The following is a 20,822-nucleotide window of genomic DNA, read 5'->3' as shown; positions in this document are numbered from 1 at the left end:
CTCATGTGGTAACAATGCATCCTTCATTTAATTGGACTGTTCATATGTATGTTTTGTGTCGGTTCTATTGTATGTACCAAAGAATCAAGGTGAACCTACTCTTCTAATGACTTGAGAATATTCATCACAAAATTGAGCTCGTTTAGGGTATAAGACCAAAAGTGCAAGTTGTCGTAAAAAGTTCATGCCACAAATCATTGGTTCCTTGCAATCATGAATGAGGATTGAAAATGCATGGCAATTGCCATGATTAAGGTTGATTCTCACTTTCCATCAAACTTCAAATGTTATGATAAAATGATATCTTTCGTGTAGATGGGATGGAGTTTTCACTTCAATGGATAACAGTGACAAATTGGTATCACTCACATCCCTTTCAACTGTCCCTTCACCACAGCATCTAAGTCATATAATTGAGAGAACCTCAAGGCATTCCTTGCCATGGGCTAGGCCCCATCTCCTAGACATCAATCGGTGTCCTGTGGATGTTAAAAAGATACCTATAATTCAAATCATGCAATATCCAACTGATCTCATTCATATTTGTCAACACAATTAGCTAAATCTACATATATTCTTATCAAAGAGGCATAGCCAAGACATACCTTGAATATCTGCATTCACTAACATATATGATTACATCTCGAAATATGTACAACAAACTACATAGAAAGGTTAGCCACTTACCAATAAACTGGAACTACTAAATGTTAATCATATTCCCAAAATTGTTCCTCACCCTCCATCATAACTCCTAACGAGAACATAGCAATATGTCAATCTCTAGAATCCTGTAAAGCATTTAGAATTCAGTCTGACACCCCTCAAATTTTCCATGTTTGTCATTGCCTTTTACAATTTAAATATAACATAGTTTTAGGAGATTGGGCTGAAAAGCTAAGAAATCATCATCACAAAGAAATCCAACCAACGGTATCAAGAACTTCCATGTATCACTTTAGGTCTAACCAAAACAAAGTTTTCAATGTATAAGCAGCTTATAACATCCATTCAAATTCTTAAGCACATTGATTCTTATGTATTAACGTCAATGAATGAAATACAAACATAATTTAATCAACAGTACGAGTACACAGCAACATCTAGAGACCACAGCCATGATTACTACATAACAAGGTCAAAATAAAGTTTCAAATCACTTTACTTCACCTTTCACAAATCATAGAATACGATGGCGCTTCAAAGGCAAGGCTGGTTCAATTTCTTCTTGTGCCATCCAAGCATTGCTAGAATCAAGTTTATCAACTAAGACTTTAATATAAACCAGGACTACATTAAAACTGGTTACCAAGGTAATTAGCAAAGTTATCCATCTATGCAACAATGGGACTATGTCAAAACTGGTTACCAGGGCAAGTACCAAAGTCATCCATCTATGCAATAGTGGGACTATGTTATAAAACTGGTTACCAGGCAAGTACCAAAGTCATCCATCCATCCATGCAACAGTGGTGTTCTTATGTTGAAAGCAGAAAAAAACACAAAAATGAGCTCCCTAACCAGCCAAATTTCCACCTGTTATCATTTAAATATAATTCTCTCCCAACACTGAATAACGGTGTTCTAATGAGGTCGGCGGCGAGAATCCTTAGTACTCCGAGCACCTGGGGAAGTGCTATAATCACCATAGTCATTGGGATAGCCCCCAGGAGAGATTGGATCATCTCTTCCTCCATATGCTGGCATAGCAGATTCATTGCCCAGGAAACTTCCACGACTCGTATCCCGTCCTCTAAATAGGTTACTACGAAGCCTTGTTAGCACCTGAATAAGGGCAGCCTCCACCATCGGTGCCTCTCCAGAAATCTGAGATGTATATACATATCCAAAAGAATATGTATTAGCATGCTTACACAGAAGAAGAAAGTAAATTTAATGAGCCATAACTATTATGTTATCTTCTCTCCCACCTGAACAAGTTCGCTGCCCTCATCAGCACATCGGGGTAGCTCCTCTTTAGGAGGAATGCGAATATTTGCCCTACTTGTCCTTCTCATCTCAGTAATGATCTGACCCCCTTTGCCCAACAGGCAACCTATTTGACTAGAGCGTACTAATATTCGGATCGAAAGAATGGCATTTCGACCTTCCTTATCAGCAGCAATATCTGCTAATCGCCTGCACACTTGTATGACAGCTTCAAGAACAGGGGAGGCATAGCCATCAATATACTACAAAACCAGGGTAGATCTTAATCATTGATATCATTAAATTAGAAAGAAAAAGAAACATAAGACGTAGCAATCATCAACATCATAACATAAGATGGCATAAGAGAGTGTTCCGTTGAATTACCTCAATAGCAGATATTTGGATAACTCGCTCGTCTGCATCTCCAACCTGGTCACATACTCTGATCTTGGCACTAGAATCTTCACGGAGCTTGCGAATCACACTGCCACCTTTTCCAATCATACTGCCTATCTTTTCATTAGGGCATAAGATACAGACCATAAGTTCTTCCTCGGAGTGACCTTCGGACCTGCCAGCTCGTGCTGGGAAAGCATTCCCACCACTTCCTCGCCCACCAAAGTGTCCAATGCTAACAATTGAGCTCGGAGGGTGGAAGGCAGGGTACATACCACCACCGGGGATAGATGCGGGATGAGGAAATGTGACAGGTCGATTTGCTCTCTCTTGGATTGGATTCTCGTAGAGCTTTGATGATACAACATATAGGGCTTTCTTGACAAGTGAAGGGGTTCCAGACAACTGCAAGAGCGAAGGAAATGTAATCCTATTAATGCACTCTAGTATGCCAATAAACATAGATGGAAGTAGGAATTGACGAGGTGAATGCTGTTGGAGGTTCTATGGATTCTAGCAGCCGTTTTTGGCTTTCAAAGGTATGTCAAACGTTATTGATTAAATCCAGAAGTTTGCTAATGTAGAGTTAAAATAAGTCATCAAAATGGCAGCCAACACCACCAAAATCTTGATGATTTTCTTATTCTAGTAATTTTTCTGCTTTGCCAGTAAGCTATTCATTCAGTGTGTAAAGCGAGAGTTTAATTAATCCATTTGGCAAGATACCAAAAGAAAACTCATGATCGGGAGTAAGATTGTACGCAAAAAAATTATGATGGTTGCTGCAGGCATATCATGATTCTAAAGCTTGGCAATATTGATTAGATCAAAACTGCCAGGATGACATTTCTTCAAGGAAAACCATATACTAGAGAACCAGGAACGGTATTGACTGCATATCTTAGACCATGGCTTGTAACAATGCTTACGTAGGACTTGGGCTTAACATCATATTATGTCAAGATGTTCACTGTATAGCATATACAACAGCTTACGATAATGATTAGGATGGGGTTTAACAGCATATCGAGTTTCTCAATATGCCAGGCTGAAGGTCGGGCTCCACACTTACATCATGGCTCATTACCACACTTAATGTGGGGTTTGACGTCTCATCATGTTTCCCAATATGCTATGTTGAAGATAAGATTCAGCATTGACAATGAGGCTTTATATTTCTTTTTCAAAGCATTATTGTGTTTTTCATGTCAGCAAAATGTGTATTCTCACCCACATCCTGAATATGCTATCTTGTGATGATGAGGATCTTGACAAATGAAACTAGAACATAGAAAAAATGCCTATAGAAGGGGCCAAATTCATCATCATGAAAAGGAATCGAAAAGGGAGGGAAAATGATACGGTTTATTTTGCCCTTACTTGGACAAGCTCGTCATTGGGGAAGGCGCAGGGAGGCAAGCTTGATTTGGGGAGAACCCGGATCTGTACTGCAATGTCCTTTCGCATTTGTTCGATAATTCGGCCACCTTTTCCGATTAGGCAACCCACCTGAGCATCCGAAACAAGAAGTCGAGCCAAATTAGGTTCATCTTCTTTCTCCTCCTCTTCGTCCCCAGAATCTACATTATCCCGGATATTGTTTCGATCTTCTCTTGTGGTGATTCTCTCGTGTATCTTCAATAATGCTTCCTGTGCAGGGCAAAGCATGTCATATCTTTCTCTTTCTCTCTCTCTGCTCCTCTCTCGTGAATCCCGACTATCTCTATCCCTATCTCTTGAATCGTCACTGTCTCTGTCTCTGTCTCTGTCCCTGTCTCGATCTCTTTCTCTCTCTCTGCCTCTCTCTTTATCTCCGTTTCTGTCTTTTCCTGGGGCAGAGCTAACATAGATGACCCTTTCATCAGAGTGATGAACCACATCCTCGACCCTGATCTTTGCACCAGTTTCTTCACGAAGAGATTTGATTATGCTCCCGCCCTTTCCAATAACTCCACCGATCTTGGCTATGGGACAAAGGATCCTATACTCGATCTCATCAGAAGAAGAAAATGACGACGGTGGGAGACGATGATCTGTCTCGGATGGACGCCTCCTTTTGTGTCTCATCCCGTCTCTGTCGTCTCTGTCTCTGTCCCTGTCCCTGTCCCTGTCTCTTTCATCTTCGTGGCGGGGATAAGGTCGCTTCGCTGGCGAGTTCTCCCAGTCGCCCATCGATCAATCGAGAAGAATTCCCTCTGTTCTTCTGTTCTGTTCTGTTCTGCTCTGTTCTGCTCTGCCCTGCCTTGCCTTCCCTGTTCTGAAAACCTAAAATTGCTGGCAACAATGAAAGTCTTTGTAAGTTTCCCCCTCCACAAGTGTGTAAAGAAAGGACTATTCCCCAAGTGTGTATTATGCTATGCTTGTGTGTTTTGTTGTTAATGTTAATGGGGTAGGGGGGGGAGAGGGGGTAATATGGTCATTAGTTAGTGTAGTCACTCACCGAATTTCCCTCGACACCAAATAATTCATCTTGACATCATTGTTAGCATCATGGATATCCCCTACCCGTAAACAAAAATATTAATAAACATAAGCAAGTAACTTGGCATTGAAACGTAGCGACTTAGGCATAGGCGGCAGCTACGGAGATGGTTGTTACACATTCAATTTTTCTTGACGTTGAGTTCTTGTCTAACGGAGCACCTTGAACATTTCACGCATAAATCTAGCTCTTAATATGTTTGACACTTAACTAAACCATAAATGTACTAAGATGTTTACCTTATGTATTTGACTCTTGAAATTTGATGCACATCGCGCATGGATTCAAACATCTTGAAAATGTGCACTTAGCTCGGAAAGGAGTTTACTCCTTAATTTTGTGACTCAAAGACAACATTTTCATGCAAATGGTTGCTCCTTTATGCACGAAACATTTTGGGATATGGAATGTGTATTTTTGAGATGTTGTATTTGTTTATAGAAAAGGCACAATCCCTCAATTAAAGAAAGTGTCACCTCTTCCAAGTTCTAACATATCTGCTTGCAATGATGTTCTAACAACTCTATATATGGTATTGTCTATGTTGGAGCTTGCATGTTGATGTTGTCAGAGTTGAAACTACTATAAATAATTCTAATATTAGAAGAAAAAAGAAAGGAAAGTGAAATAAATGCTCATATACATACAATACTATGTTGTTATGAAAAAATAGTACATATAGGAGACTACACTTATTGTACTAAGTAGTTATAGAAAAAGCTACACATAGGGGACTAGACTAATAACAGTGGTGCACATGGAAGGTTAGACCAATATTACTAATGGACGTATGAGATTATTGACTAACTAATGGGATTGTAGCTATATAAAAATTATGATTGATTATCAAGTAACCCAATTACTCTAATGATTGTTGCAAATGTCAAGCGATATGTTTATTCAAGAGAGTTTGTCATGTCAAGGCAAAATCAATATCCATTGGAAGATTACCAAGACAACAACATAGTGACGAACTTGGTCGCACCTTATTGTACTGAGAGTGACTTGTGCTGCAAAAACATTGCTAAGCCAATTTGGTGAAATGGGACTAACATTGGACAAAAGCTTTAAAGATCATGTCTTCAATTTTGAGTCTAGTTAACTTGTTTCGCTTCACTTATGGTTGACCCATAACTTTTAATTTATTGTACTAAGAAGGAGTACTAAGACTATTATATCATCTCACTCAAAATTGGAATCAAATTTACATTGATATTTTGGTCTATATATAAAATCTCACAATCATATATGAAGGGTCACAACAATCTAAACATAGTTTGCTCGATATCGTGACTTTTTAGCTATACATAAAGGTCTTTGACAACTTCTTGTGGTAATGTACACTTGCATATGACCGAAAAAATAATATGATGTGTGTGGGTAGGCCTTGAAGGTGGGTTTGTTGCATGACATATTGATGCTTGAAACATTGCTCAAACTATCAAAATTTAAACATGTATCAATGATATGGGATCTTCATGAAGGGTAGATAATTAATTTCTCTTACCGTTATGAAGCATCTGATGGAGTTGATTAGTTAATGCTACTTGTTCCAAAGGATATCACATGCAATAAGGAGAAAATCTATTACATTATACATACATGGTAAGACAATCTCCTTGCCTTCCTTGCTAGGAGAATGGTTTTTCACTACTAAAGTTACTTAGAATATACAAACTTCTTGGGATATCTATTCATGTTCTTGGGCCTTCTACAACAAATTTCAAGGCAAAATTTTGTTTTCTTATTCTAGTTCTGCCAAATAGGTTCCCATGCACAATAGATTGGACAAAGCAAACACATATTTTTGCTAGCTAATAAACGCCATAAGAAGGATTCTTTACTTGGTTACAATATGAAATATAAGACTCAAGAGTGTAATAGTGGTTTTGGATATGTTAGCCCAAATTTGGATTGAGATATAGAATAACTTGATGATATTGGAAATTCCTTGTACACAATATACCTAATTTTGTGCATGTTCATCACTTGGTAAAAACACATGCTCACTCGTCCATTTACACAATGAGAGCTTCTTTCGAATAATTGTGAGGCGTGAATAACAACAATGGGTTGAACCACGCATGTGGTCTTCTACATGGAGTAGGATAGAACCTCCTAACAGAATTCACTCGGCAATCATTGATTAATTACAATAAAATGAACACATTTGTGGTTCTATCATGACCTCACCTATTAGTACAAGTGGGGAATTCCTTAAGTAACTATATTAACTTAAAGTTTTTTTTATATAAAAAGATACTTCCCATTAGTTAGGTAGAGTGCCTTTACACCCTGATACGTACAACTGAATCATACACATGCAACCACATTACCCTAGTATGCATTTATCATCCTGCAATATGTAAAATTTCAGAAAAATACCATGTACCTTCCTGGTTGGGTTGCCAAGGTGGAAATAACCATTTTGGGTGGTGTAACACCACTTCGACACGTCATCTACATAATCCACCAAGTGTGAATCTGACCATGATTGTCGAAACAAAAAGTCTCGCAACTTCCACCATGTCAGAAGTTCCTTCCAATTCTTCATATCGAGCTTGTATATTCGTAATCAGATCATACCATAGGGCAGTGATGGTCTCCTTTGGTCGACTTTCTTCTTCCACGAGACCTACTTTACATTTAGATTTCCAAACATTCCATTGCGTGATAGAAGCTATAGTGGGCCAGATTTAGCCTATTCAAACACCAAATTTGCAAATCCCTGGCTTGTTGTACAATGCATTTACTTCTTTGCACACAAAACTCCTTCAGCCTACCTAAGTTCCGTGATATCCAAGCATTCTTCTCCAATCTCCACCATAATGCAAATCCCAAATATATGGAGCCTTCCAACCTACTCTTCCTTAGTATTCTCATCACATTCGACCAAACTTCTTGTGCATGAGAGCATTCCCATAAGCAATGCTCTAGAGATTCTAGTGTTGACGAGCACAACTTCATTGCCCATCAAATCCCCGTAGCCAAGCGCATATCGAAAGAGATTTGTGTCTACATAATTATAAGAAAGCTTTTATTTTTTCAACAATCTTAGTGGCCCATAATTGTTTCCAATATTGTTTTAGGAAATCATCATCCAATTCTTGCAACAATATCTCATCGGCCAAGGCTATTGGTGTTACGTTGAAGGATCTCAAGAAAATCAACCCGACCCGGCACATGTTGACTACTAGCTTGGGAGCAAGTGACAATCGCGTGTTGTACTACCTAGCATCATGTGTCCATGATCACATGCTAGGGTGCATTCAAGAGGCATAAATGCATAAAGAAGCATTGGGCAACCTCAAGAATATTTTCGCTGCCAACACGGCCACACGCAAGCTTCAACTCTGTCAAGAGTTGAACAATATTCAGCAAAGGGATATGTCAATCACCAGTTATACCTTGATGATGAAGGAGTTGTGAGACGCCCTTGAATCGATCAATGTCATCATCAACGATGATGAAATGGTGCAAATATGCCTCAACGTCTTAGCACCATGATTCGACACGATCAGATTGACCATCCTTGCAAGGGAGAATCCCCCTCATTTTTCGACCTGCAATCAATATTACTACTTGAAGAAACCCATGTTCGATCAAGGTGCAATACACCAGATGGTTATATGCTCTACTCCCAATCGGACGAGGGAAGAGGATTCGATCGAGGAAATAGAGGTCAATTCAGACGAGGTTGACATGATCAGCCGACCCGAGAACACAACCCCCACCATTGGCAAGAAGCCAGGAATACACCAAGGGAGTTTGGCATAATGGGGAGCCATCCTACCTGAACAAGTCACCAAAACAACCTGATCAAATGCGGGTATTGTGGAAAATTCGACCACTACAAAGAGGAGTGTCGAAAGAAGGAACGAGAGTCGACTTTGACCAACTAACAACTCACTAACTATGCCTCGAATTCCGACTATGACAACCATGGCAAAATGTTTGTAATGAGGCATAAAGCACACTCGATGTCAGCACATGGTCTGACCAACACCTCTTCTTTAGATTAGAAGTGTATGAGAAGCCTGCCAATTCGGCAAACAACATCGTCAACCGTTCCCGAAAGAGAGGAATGAGAGCAAAGGGATCTTGGATGTAATGCATTCAGATGTATGGGGACCATCCCAAATGGCAACCTTCGGTAGATGTCGATACTACGTCACATTCATCAATGACTTCTCCAGGCACACCAGGATTTATCCTATGCGGCTAAAGAGCGAAATGTTGTCACACTTCCAGAAATTTAAAAATGAAATAAAAAAAGTAACAGGTCGGCATGTCCGATGCCTTTTGTTGGATTGAGTAAAAGAGTATTTATCGGATGAATTTACAACATATCTCCTAAAAGGAAGGAATTCGATGGGAATTTACCTACCAACACACACCTCAACAAAATGGAGTCACTAAATGAAAGAATCGGCACATACTCGAGCTGACAAGAGCGATGTTGAGAATCAAACTCAACTTCCCATAGATAGGTTGACACTAGCTCATGGACATTCCAGGCTAGCTTTGTAAATAGTAGAAAGGGCGCTTGCCCTAGCTTAGTTGGTATATAAACCAACTCATTGTAACTTAGTTAATGTTGGATGTATTTTGTTTCATTAATATAATATACGCTTTGTCTATCTCTGTCTCTTGAGCTCTATATATATATATCTCTCTCTCTCTCTATTGTTACACATACACACACCTACGTTCACCTTCCACTGCATTGCAATCACCACAGACTCCATTTCCTAACATGGTATCAGAGCATGTGGTTGCCTGATCAAGCATTTTCAAATGTGTTGTGCTGCATGCCGACGATCAACAGAACCGGCTCATCGACAGAGAAGAAATCACCATGAATAATCAAATGGGAAGCGCTCTTCCTACCGAGAAGCTCGATAGAACGAACTTTGCATCTTGGGAATACAAGATGCATCAATATCTTGTCGGACAAGGCTACTCGAGCTACATCGAAGGAGCTCACGAATCACACCCCAACCCAACACACGCTGACTATCCCGCTTGGGAGCAGGTCGCAAGCCGTGTGTTGTATTGCCTTGCATCATGCGTTCATGATCATATGCTTGGCTACATTCGAGAGGCTAAAACGTCGAAGCAGGCGTGGGAAAACCTCAAGAAGATCTTCGCAGCCAATACGGCCGCACGAAAGCTCCAACTTCGACAGGAGCTGAACAATCTTCAACAAAGGGACATGTCAATCGACAACTATACCTTGAAGATCAAGGAGCTATGTGACGCCCTCAGATCGATCAACGTCGTCGTTGACGATGACGAACTGGTGTAGATATGCCTCAGAGGCTTAGCACCGCGTTTCGACGCAATTAGATCGGCTATTCTCGCAAGGGAGAACCCTCCCTCCTTCAACCTTCAATTGATATTGTTGGTCGAAGAGAATCATGCCCGACAGAGGAACAACGCATTAGATGGTCATTTGCTCTACTCCCAGTCGGATAATAGAAGAGATTTCGACTGTGGAAACAAAGGTCGTTTCAGACAGGGCCATAATGATCGGCGGAATCAAGGGCGTAACTCCCACTAGTGGCAAGTGGATAGGAATGGGCCCAGAGAGCTTGGCGGAAGGGGGAGTCATAACGCCAGGCCGAGTAATCGTTGAAACCCAGTGGAGTGTGGGTACTGCAGAAAACCCAGCCACTATGAAGAAGAGTGTCAGAAGAAGAAACGTGAGGCAGACTGACAACTCACGAACTACGCCACAAATTCCGACTACGGCGACCGTGGCGAAATGTTCATAATGAAGCACGAAGCACACTCGATGTCTGCATTTGCGACAACCCGCGCCTCCACTCCTAACAGTGTATGGTTTGTCGATTCGGGAGCTTCCAATCACATGACTTCCCATGAAGATTGGTTTTGGGAATTATGGAAGCCCGAACGTCACGAATATGTTGAAACATGTGATGATACGACTCATCCAATACAACATATTGGGAATGTCCCATTCGGAAACGAAGGCAAACAGACCTACCTCAAGAACGTACTACATGTTCCCACCACAACGAAAAATCCGGTCTCAGTCGGCCAGATTGTAGAACAACGCCGCCATCCATTCCCAAATGAGCGGAATGTAAGCAAAGGGATCTTGGATGTCATACATTCAGATGTGTGGGGACCAACCCAAACAGCTACTTTCGGCGGATGCCATTACTATGTCACGTTGATTGACGACTTCTCCAGAAATACCTGGATTTATCCGATGAAAAGAGTGAAGTGTTCTACCACTTCCAAAAGTTCAAAGCCGAAGTGGAAAAAGCCACGAGCCGGCATGTACGCTGCCTTTGATCAGATGGAGGCAAAAAATATTTTTTGGATGAGTTCTCAGCGTATCTCCTCAAGGAAGGAATCTGACGAGAGTTCTCGTGTCGACATACACCTCAGCAAAACGACGTAGTTGTGCGTAAAAACCGCCACATAGTAGAAGTTGCACGAGCCATGATGAATGAGAAGAACCTGCAGAAATCGTACTGGGTAAATGCGACCGTATATCTCATGAACAGGTGCACAACCTCGGGAGTACACCATATAACTCTGCATGAGAAGTTCTTCGAAAAGAAGCCGGACTTGTCACATGTCTGCATTTTCGGTTCCATCGCCTACGTACATATTCCCGATGATACGCGGCAAAAGCTTGACCCAAAGTAGGAGAAATGTATCCTCGTAGGATACTCACTCGAACAGAAGGGGTACAAATGCTACAATCCATCTACCCATAAGGTTCGAACAAGTCTTCGATGAATACGCATCTTGGTACGCACTAAAGAACACTTCGACTCCAATCCCGCTCGACGCGGATGACACTGAAATAGAAATAGAAGCTGAGGATCGACTCACACAGATGTTAGAAGACAACCCAATTACAACACGGTTGAGTGGGCCATCAGAGCCATCGAGTGATGAAAGTGCACTTCGGCTGAGTCTGAAGCTGGACAAAGGCAAGGCAAAAATGCAAGAGTATGAAGATCATTTCGATCTCGATAGTGAGCTTGATGGCCATGATATCCACACGGACAACATGAAGAAACCCCAAGAATCCGCAAATGACAAGCCACGCCGATCCACGCGCGAGAAGAACCCCGTAAACCGCTACAGCTATGACGAGTACATGGCGTATCATTACGCATTCATGATGAAGGTAGCATCAGTACAGGAACCGGAAACGCTTTCTGAAGCAGCAAAGGATCCACAATGGGTCAACGCAATGAATGTGGAGATGAAGCGTTATGCAAAAACGAGACATGGGATCTCGTTCCTCTCCCCCCGAACAAGAAAGCAATTGGTTGCAGGTGGATTTACAAGGTGAAGCACAATGCTGATGGTTCCGTAAACCGCTTCAAAGCACAACTCGTTGCCAAAGGCTACGCACAGACACACGACGTAGACTACGAAGAAACCTTTGCCCCGGTGGCAAAGATGACGACAATACGGACCGTAATCGCACTAGCAATAGCAAAAGGGTGGCACCTCCATCAGATGGACGTGAAAAACGCTTTCCTCCAAGGAGAGCTAGAAGAAGAGGTGTATATGTCCCAACCACCCGGATTCGAAGCGTGTAACCATCCGCCCGCCGTATGCCGACTCAAGAAGCCACTCTACGGCCTCAAACAAGCACCGCGTGCTTGGCACTCGAAGATCACGCAATATCTTCACCAAGTTGGATTTCGGATGTCAAAATCCGATACATCTCTGTACATCCGAAATGAGTCGGATAGCCCGATAGTCATCATTCTATACGTGGATGACTTAGTTATCGGAGGAAAGAATCTCGTTGAGATTAACGAAGTTAAATCACTCCTTTCCGATAGATTCGAAATGAAGAATCTGCACGAACTTCATTACTTTCTAGGTATTGAAGTAATTCGGACACCAGTTGGGATCATGATCTCACAACGACACTACATTCTCAACCTACTCTACAAGTTCAGAATGACAGAGTGCAAACCTGTGACTACCCCTCTTGAACGTAATCTCAAAATCGATGCCAGCTCTGGCACGACCGCGAGTGAGTCAACTTAGTATCGTCAACTGATCGGCAGTCTAATCTATCTCACCATTACATGACCCGACCTAAGTTATTCGGTTGGTCTACTTAGCCAATTCATGTAGAATCCGCGTAACCTTCACCTCGATTGTGCTAAGAGGATACTACGGTATGTCAGCACAACATTGGATTATGGCATCTTGTATAAGTCGAATACGACCATTCGACTTGAAGGGTACACAAACGTGGACTGGGCAGGATACAAAGCAGATAGACGATCCACATCCGGATTCTTCTTCTCCCTCGGCATGCCGAGTGGAGAGATCTCCTGGAGCAACAAGAAATAGTTGACGGTCGCATTGTCGAGCACAGAAGCCGAATACAGGGGCGCAACAGTCGCTACATGTGAAGCCGTATGGCTTAAGCGCGTACTGAAGGATCTGGGCGTTCCCATCAAAGATCCAATACGCTTGTACTACGACAACATGTGCAGTATCTACTTGGTGCGTAACCCCGTATTTCACACACAGACTAAACACATCGAAGTGCACTACCACTTCATCTGTGAGTGCGTTCAGGCCGGAGAATTTGACCTCCAACACATCAGCACGTACCTACAAGTTGCTGATATCTTTACAATGGCCTTAGGCATCGACAAGCTCTGGCAATTTGCATTAGATCTTGGTCTCACGTCATCCACATTGCCGAGTTTGAGGGGGAGTACGCGGACGCAACACGGATTGGCTACGCAATACGCAACACAACCGACTAGACAAGTCGAAGTACGAACCAAATGACTTTTCGACATATGGAAGTTGTGTTCTAAGAGGCGTGTTGAGAATCAAACTCAACTTCCCATAGATAGGTTGACACTAGCTCATGGACATTCCAGGCTAGCTTTGTAAATATGTAGTAGAAAGGGTGCTTGCCCTAGCTTAGTTGGTATATAAACCAACTCATTGTAACTTAGTTAATGTTGGATGTATTTTGTTTTGTTAATATAATATACGCTTTGTCTATCTCTGTCTCTCGAGCTCTCTATCTCTCTCTCTCTCTCTCTCTTGTTACACATACACACACCTATGTTCACCTTCCGTTGCATTGCAATCACCACTGACTCCCTTTCCTAACAAGCGATGATGAACGAAAAGAACCTGCCAAAGACGTATTGGGTAGAAGCGGTAAACACAATCGTCTACCTCATGAATAAGTGCACAACATTTGGGGTACAGGACGTAACACCCCACGAGAAGTTTTTCAGGAAGAAGCCAAACTTATCCCACGACATGATATATTGGTTCAATTGCTTCTGTATATATTCCTGATGAGAAGTGACAAAAGCTCTATCCCAAGTCGGAGAAATGTATCCTCGTAGGGTACTCACTCGAACAAAAGTTGTACATTGAGTGTTATAACCCATATACCCAAAAATTTTGAGTGAGTCGTGACATCGTCTTCGAGGAATCAACATCCTACTACAAACCAGAGATGACTCCGACTCCAACCCCAATCGACCCGAACTCGGCCGACCAAGAGATAGAAGACGATTATCGACTCAAACATATGTTCGAAGAAAGTCGAATTATGACCAGATTGAGTGAACCTCAAGAGCCTTTGAGTGATCAAATCACATCTCAGCCAAGTCCGAAGATGGATAAAGGGACGACGAAAATGCCGAAGTACGAAGATCTGGACGACAACGCATCAACTCACTCATTCGATAGTGAGTTCGAAAGCCTTGATGCCGCTATTACCTGGACGAACGGAGTTAATGTTGGCATAAAAGGCCGACTCCTTCCACTTTGTATCCTTACTAGTGTGAACACGTCCAATAGTTAGGGTTTAGTATATAAGCAATAACCTAACGTTATAACTTAGATCTTCTTGATCATTCTTGCATTATGAGTCTCTGAGAGAGAGAGAGAGAAAACATAAATAAAGAGAGTTTCCATTAAAGCTTTGAGCTTTTTCTATCTACCGTTTCCTCCATCATACCATCTGTGTTGTCTGCTATGCATAACCGACAAGTCCTCATACATACTTCCGCACATACTTGAACATCATATCTCAAACAACTGGTATCAAGTCCTCATACAAAAGTTGAAAGAGAAAAGACTAGGTTAGTGAATCCCACTTCCAAAAAGAACATGGCTTCAACATCTAGTACAGGAGTTGTGATCCGAAAGTTCGACGACAAAAACTTTGCCCTATGGAAGGAGATGATGCAGGATGTCTTGATCATCAGAAGATAGGTCAAAGCTATTCGGCACAATGAAAATTCTGCTTCGATGACAACCAAAGAGTGGAGATCAATAGACGAAATCGTGCGCTCCACCATTCAAATATATCTGGCCAAAAACATCTACTTAAGCATGGCCAAGGATACAACAACTTTCTCGTTATGGGAGAAGTTACAAGTAGTATACGAAAATAAGTCCAACTTGTTGAAACTCATATTGATTCAACAACTATTCAATATGAAGATGAGAGAGTCGGATATTGCAACCTCCCACATCAACACCTCTAGTCGGGTGTTGTTTGAACTCTCTTCCGAAGGGATCAACTTTGAGGAAGAAGTGAAAGCCCTTGCCCTCCTATCGAGCTTGTCGGCGAATTGGGAGGTATTCGGCATGACATTTGCCAATAGCCATCCGATCCTAATTCTAGATGAGACGATCGGCCAAGTCCTCATCGAGGACATTCGGAGAAAATCAATGGGACTCACCATCGACGGATCGGCAGAACCCCACCACTCGAACAAGTTGATCGAAAGAACAAGCCGAGAGAACTGGTCAGAATACCAATCGATTGAAAACGAGGGGAGACCAACAACGATCGAAGTCTTGTTGATCAGGCAAATTCTGCACCCATTGCAGAAAATCTGGTCACAATGTTTCCGACTGCTAATCGATCGAGAGAAAAGAGAGTGGTCAGCGCTCCGAGCGAAATCGAGGACGATCCGACTCGAACCACTCAACCAAGTCAATGTTGTCGACACCCAATCGGGAGAAATCCTCTCCTTAGAAGACTCGATGATCGGAGAAGTGCTCTACAACGCACAAGATGCACATACATGGTTGTTGGACTCTAGCGCCACATTTCACGTAACCCCAAACATCGAATGGTTTTCAAACTATTCAGCCAACGCCAGTGGCACGGTCCAACTAGGCAACGAGCAGGAATGCAAAATCGTCGTAGTAGGCAAAGTACCAATTCAATTTTCAAATGGCAACACAATTGTCCTCCACCAAGTTCGACATGTACCCGCACTAAAAAGGAGTCTAGTCTCCATCAACATGTTAGCCGAAGACGGGTACAAAACAACTACGAGTGAGTCGACATGGATGATCAATTGTGGAAACATGAAAATTGGAAGCGGGCTCAAACACAACAACTTGTACCCAATGATGGCGATCAATCCAGATCGGGTTGTGAATGTAGCTGAAAAGACCTACCCGAACTTATGGCATGGTCGACTCGGCCATATGTGTCAAGCCGGACTTGATCAACTAATGGCAGTTGGCTACATTCCAAAACTCCAAGCAAAGACGGGCTTCTGCGAGCATTGTCGATCTGGGAAACAGACCCGAAATCTGCACTCTCTTCCATTACGAGACGATACGACAACCCCTAGAGCTCATGCACATAGATATATGTGGGCCTATGCTTGAGGGATCACTAGGAGGCTCTTGGTACGTCATCACCTTCTGTAGATGATTATACATCGAAAGTCTGGGCCTACTCAATCAGGTCGAAAGACAAAGCGCTCGAGGTCTTCACTCGTTAGATAACTAAAGTGGAGGAATAGTTAGGGTATAGAGTGAAGACACTCGAATCCGATAATGGAGGAGAATACACCTCCCGATCATTCAAACAATACATGTCCAACAAAGGGATCCGACATCAAAAGACCGTTCCATACACACCCATGCAGAATGGAGTGGCAGAACAGATAAACCGAACGATTCGGGAGAGAGTGACGACAATGCTCCAACAAGTTGGACTGAAGTTGGAGTTCTGGGCCGAAGCATTGCAGACGGTGGTATATTTGATCAACCTGTTGCCGTCGAAAGCAATCAGGCTCGAAGTGCCACAGGCACTATGGTCATGCAAACAACCGACCTACGATAGGCTTTGTATATTTGGTTGTGAAGCCTACGCATTCATCCGGAGTTCTCGGTTATGGAACCGATGGGGAGTTCGGCTACAAGCTATGGAACCCATAGAACTAGAAATTGATCCGGAGTAGTGACGTAGTCTTCAACGAAGGCTCTATTCTCTCTGGTAGGAACAAATAGAAAATAGTTGGTAAGAAGGTCTCCTTCGAAGTCGATAGTGACATTGTAGAAAGACCGACCCACCGTGCCGAATTAGAGATTCAACAAACAGTTGAACTCGACTAAGCCGACAACACACCCGCCAACTCTAAATCGGTAGGAGGTCCACTGGTCGAACTTGAAGACAAAGCCATCAAAGACAAAGCCGAATCAACAAGAGTAAAAAAAGGCAAAGTCAACAAGGTGCGCACCAAAAACGACAAAGCCGATTCGCCCGACACACCCAAGGCCAAAGGGAAAAACAGACCCGAGTCAGCTAAGTCTTCTACCTCCAAGGCAACTGATCCCAAAAAAGAGGAGGATGCCATGACATCACCGAAATCCTACTATAGGGGTGAGTCAACTAATAGGACTCCTGAAGACGGTTCAAGTAATACCAATCAGTCGATCGAGCCGACGGAAGACTTGGAACCAACAAAATCGGCACTCGGAAGATTTGGATGAGTCAGAAGGCCTACAGGATTTTATCAACCAGGCCTCGACTACGTCAACTACACAGACGCAGGTGAACCAAGTACTTACGAAGAAGCTATAGCCGCACCGGATGCCAATACATGGCTACAAGCCATGCAAACTGAGATTAACTCAATTTGATAGAATCAAACATGGGAGTTGGTTGAACTACCAGCTAGAAGAAAGCCGCTACCTTGCAAATGGGTATTCTGATAGAAATATGTATCTGATTCTAAGAAACCCAAGTACAAAGCTCAACTCGTCGCAAAGGGATTCAAACAAGAACATGGAGTCGACTATGATGAGATATTTTCTCCCATAGTCAAGATGATCACCCTTCGGCTCCTACTTGGGGTTGTGACGACAGAAGACCTCGAGCTCGAGCAGTTGGACGTAAAGACGACGTTCCTACACAAAGATCTGGAAGAGGACATTTACATGTCCCAACATGCATGCTTCTTGGCGATGGGGGAGGAAATTCAGGTTGTATGTTGACTGAAGAAAAGCCTCGATGGCCTAAAACAAGGGCCAAGGATGTGGTACTAGAAGTTTGACTCCTACATCAAGTAGCTTGGATACCACCGATCCGACTCCGACCCATGTATGTATGTTCGGCAACTGGCCGCCGAGTCCAGGATCTATCTAATCCTATATGTCAATGACATGCTCATTTCAAGGAACAATCAAGTAGAGATCAGAAAGCTAAAGCGGAGCCTTCACGAAAAGTTCGTGATGAAGGAACTCGGACAAGCCTAACACATATTGGGCATGAGGATAGAGCGACATCGGACAACAATGACTCTCTGACTCTCCCAGTCCGGCTATATTCGCAAAGTGTTGAAGTGCTTCAACATGGAGAATGTGAAGCCAACACCAACACCTCTACCGACGTCGATCCAACTATCGGACAAAGACTCTCCTTCAACGGACAAGGAGAAAGAGCTTAATGGAAAGATACCCTACGCATCGACAGTAGGAAGCATCATGTATGCGATGGTGGCGACTCGACCCAACATTGCCTATGCCGAAGGGGTCGTTAGCCGATACATGTTAAACACAGGACGGAAGCATTGGGAGTCCATCAAGCACATCTTCAGGTACCTAAGAGGAACCGAGGATGCACTACTGACCTTTGGATCAACAAGCTCGATCAAAGTCAAAGGCTACACTAACTCCAACTATGTCGGGAATTCGGACAATCAGAAGTCGACATTAGGCTATGTTTTCACCTATAGTGGCGGCACCATATCATGGAGGTCGAAGTTGCAAGAGTGCACAACCTTGTCTACCACAGAGGCCGAGTACATAACAACATTAAAAACAGATAAGGAAGCAATATGGTTGCATCGACTGTCAACCGATTTCTCAACGACAAGTCAAATCAACCACCCAACGCCAACGATCTATTGCGACTTACAACGCAATACACCTCATTCGGAGCCAAGTCTACCACACGAAGACAAAACACATTGATGTGCGATATCATCATATCTAGGAGCTTGTAACTGAGAAGAAGCTTGAAGTCCAAAAGATCAGTACTTCCTCGGTATAGAAGTAATTCAGACACCAGTCGGGATCATGATCTCCCAACGACACTACATTCTCAACTTGTTGTACAAGTTTGGGATGACAGAGTGCAAACCTGTGCCCACCCCTTTTGATCGATGCCGACTCAGGAATGGAAGAGCGTGAGCCGACTCAATATTGTAAGTTGATCAGAAGCTTAACCTATCTAACCATCACACAACCCGAACTCAACTGTCCGGTTGGTCTACTTAGCCAATTCATGCAGCAACCATAGGATAGTCACCTGGATTGTGTTACGAGAGTACTTAGGTATGTCAGTGGGATGATGGATTGTGACGTCATGTATAAATCAAACACGATCATTCAACTCGAACGGTACACAGATGCAAACTGGGCCGATTATAAGGCCGATAGACGATCAACCTTGGGGTTTATCTTCTCCCTCGATATTGGAGTATATCATGGAACAATAAGAAGAAATCGATAGTCGCATTGTCGAGCTCAGAGGCCGAATATAGGGGCATGATAGTTGCCCACTATGAAGCCGTTTGGCTTAAACGAATCTTGAAGGATCTGGGTGTTCCCATCAAGGATCCGATTCTCCTTTTTTGTGACAATATGAGCAGTATTCATCTGGCTCAAAATCTAGTGTTCCATGCGTGTATGAAGCATATCGAAGAGCACTATCACTTCATTCGAGAGCGTGTTCAGGCTGATTGAGAGAGGGATAAAAAGATACATACATTCCATAGCACACTTAAAGACCACACGCAACAATGTGATGGAGAGATTCACAGATGTTGACCTACAACTCATTAGCACAAACCTTTAGGTTGCCAACATTAGGAGTCGACAAGCTTGGGCAATTTACTTTGGACCTTGGTCTAACGATATCTACATTGCTGAGCTTGCGGGGGAGTGCAGTAACACAACTAACAAAAGTTGATGGATATAATGCAACAACTAGATAGTAGCCGACTGAAGGAACAATCGAAGTAGTAGCCAAACCGACCAATCCACTGATGAAGTTGATGGACCATCCAACCATAGAGCTGAGAAACTTAGAAAGCCAAAACGAGCCAAACAATAAGACAATATCCTTGACGACCAAAAGTTGTGTTCGAAGGGGCGTGTTGAGAATCAAACCCAACTTCCCAAATGCAATGGCTTTCACACTAGCAGCGGACACACTAGGGCAATTACCCTAGGTTAGTTGGTATTTAAACCAACCTTTTTGTAACTTAGTAAATGTTGGATGTATTTCATTTTTCCTAATATAACTTCTCGTTCTGTTTGTTTGTCTGTCTCTTTCATTCTTGTCTTATGTACCCACACACACACACATTTCTTCTTCCACTACACAAGGTCACCCACATTCTCCATTTTTTTACAGAATGGTTAGAATCATCACATGCCATCTCGATGGTTGAATGTATGCATGCTTGAGATTTAACTTACATACATGTTGAGCTTGAGAACGTGATATTAATTGTTGGGTATTACACATAAATGAATATCGTTAAAGCCTAGTGCTCGGACGTTGGCTTGGGGCATTTTCACTACCCCTTGATCTTGAAAGAAAACTTGAAATAAGAGTTGACAACAAAGGCGAGATAGAGAATTAGACAACAAGACTTGATTACAACACTTGAATTAGAAAGGTTTACTGTGATTG

The 20,822-nt window shown here is 42.6% G+C and overlaps 2 protein-coding genes across 3 annotated transcripts in view; both read right to left on the bottom strand.

Annotated features, from left to right (window-relative positions):
- LOC147853417 (DNA-directed RNA polymerase I subunit RPA12-like) overlaps positions 1 to 20,822 on the bottom strand; it is an 89,135-nt gene that overhangs the window by 1,663 nt on the left and 66,650 nt on the right. The window lies entirely within an intron of this gene.
- Positions 1,198 to 4,624, bottom strand: LOC147853421 (RNA-binding KH domain-containing protein RCF3-like). The gene is made up of 4 exons (XM_087332012.1): positions 3,709 to 4,624; positions 2,317 to 2,733; positions 1,932 to 2,192; positions 1,198 to 1,827 (listed from the first exon to the last, which is right to left on the bottom strand). The coding sequence occupies exons 1-4, from the start codon at positions 4,498 to 4,500 to the stop codon at positions 1,585 to 1,587; spliced, it is 1,713 nt and encodes a 570-aa protein (XP_087188138.1). The 5' UTR covers positions 4,501 to 4,624; the 3' UTR covers positions 1,198 to 1,584.

The sequence above is a fragment of the Azolla caroliniana genome, unplaced genomic scaffold (assembly GCF_043228905.1).
Source record: "Azolla caroliniana isolate FFs.n. ecotype wild unplaced genomic scaffold, voAzoCaro1.0.p SCAF_16, whole genome shotgun sequence".
NCBI lineage: Eukaryota > Viridiplantae > Streptophyta > Polypodiopsida > Salviniales > Salviniaceae > Azolla > Azolla caroliniana.
This window is presented reverse-complemented; position numbering and strand designations above follow the sequence as displayed.